This window comes from Galeopterus variegatus, unplaced genomic scaffold (genome assembly GCF_000696425.1).
Source record: "Galeopterus variegatus unplaced genomic scaffold, G_variegatus-3.0.2 Scaffold1228, whole genome shotgun sequence".
Taxonomy (NCBI): Eukaryota; Metazoa; Chordata; class Mammalia; order Dermoptera; family Cynocephalidae; genus Galeopterus; species Galeopterus variegatus.
Window position 1 is genome coordinate 259,160 of NW_007727339.1, and position 269 is coordinate 259,428.

General features: G+C 76.6%; 1 protein-coding gene across 1 annotated transcript in view; it reads right to left on the reverse strand.

Moving 5' to 3' along the window:
• EDEM1 (ER degradation enhancer, mannosidase alpha-like 1) overlaps window positions 1–269 on the reverse strand; it is a 24,050-nt gene extending 23,781 nt beyond the window's left edge. Inside the window, exon 1 of the mRNA XM_008575725.1 lies at window positions 14–269. Coding sequence (XP_008573947.1) covers window positions 14–248 — 235 coding nt within the window. The 5' untranslated portion in view covers window positions 249–269. The remainder of the gene's footprint in view (window positions 1–13) is intronic.

The following is a 269-nucleotide window of genomic DNA, read 5'->3' on the forward strand; positions in this document are numbered from 1 at the left end:
CCCCCGGCCGCCGCCCCGGCCACCGGCGGCCGCAGCCACGTCGGCCCCAACGGTCCCCCGGGCTGGTCCGCGGGCCCCGAGGCGGACGAAGCGGGGCCGTCGGGGCCCCTCAAGCGCCGGAAGCCGAAGCTCAGCGGAAAGCGCTGGTAGAAGCCCATGCTGGGCCCCAGCCCGAAGACGAGCCACAATACTCCGTGGAGGCCCAGCCGGAGGAGCAGCAGCCCGAGGACGAGCGCTCGCCATTGCATGGTCGCGCGGACGCCGCGGGC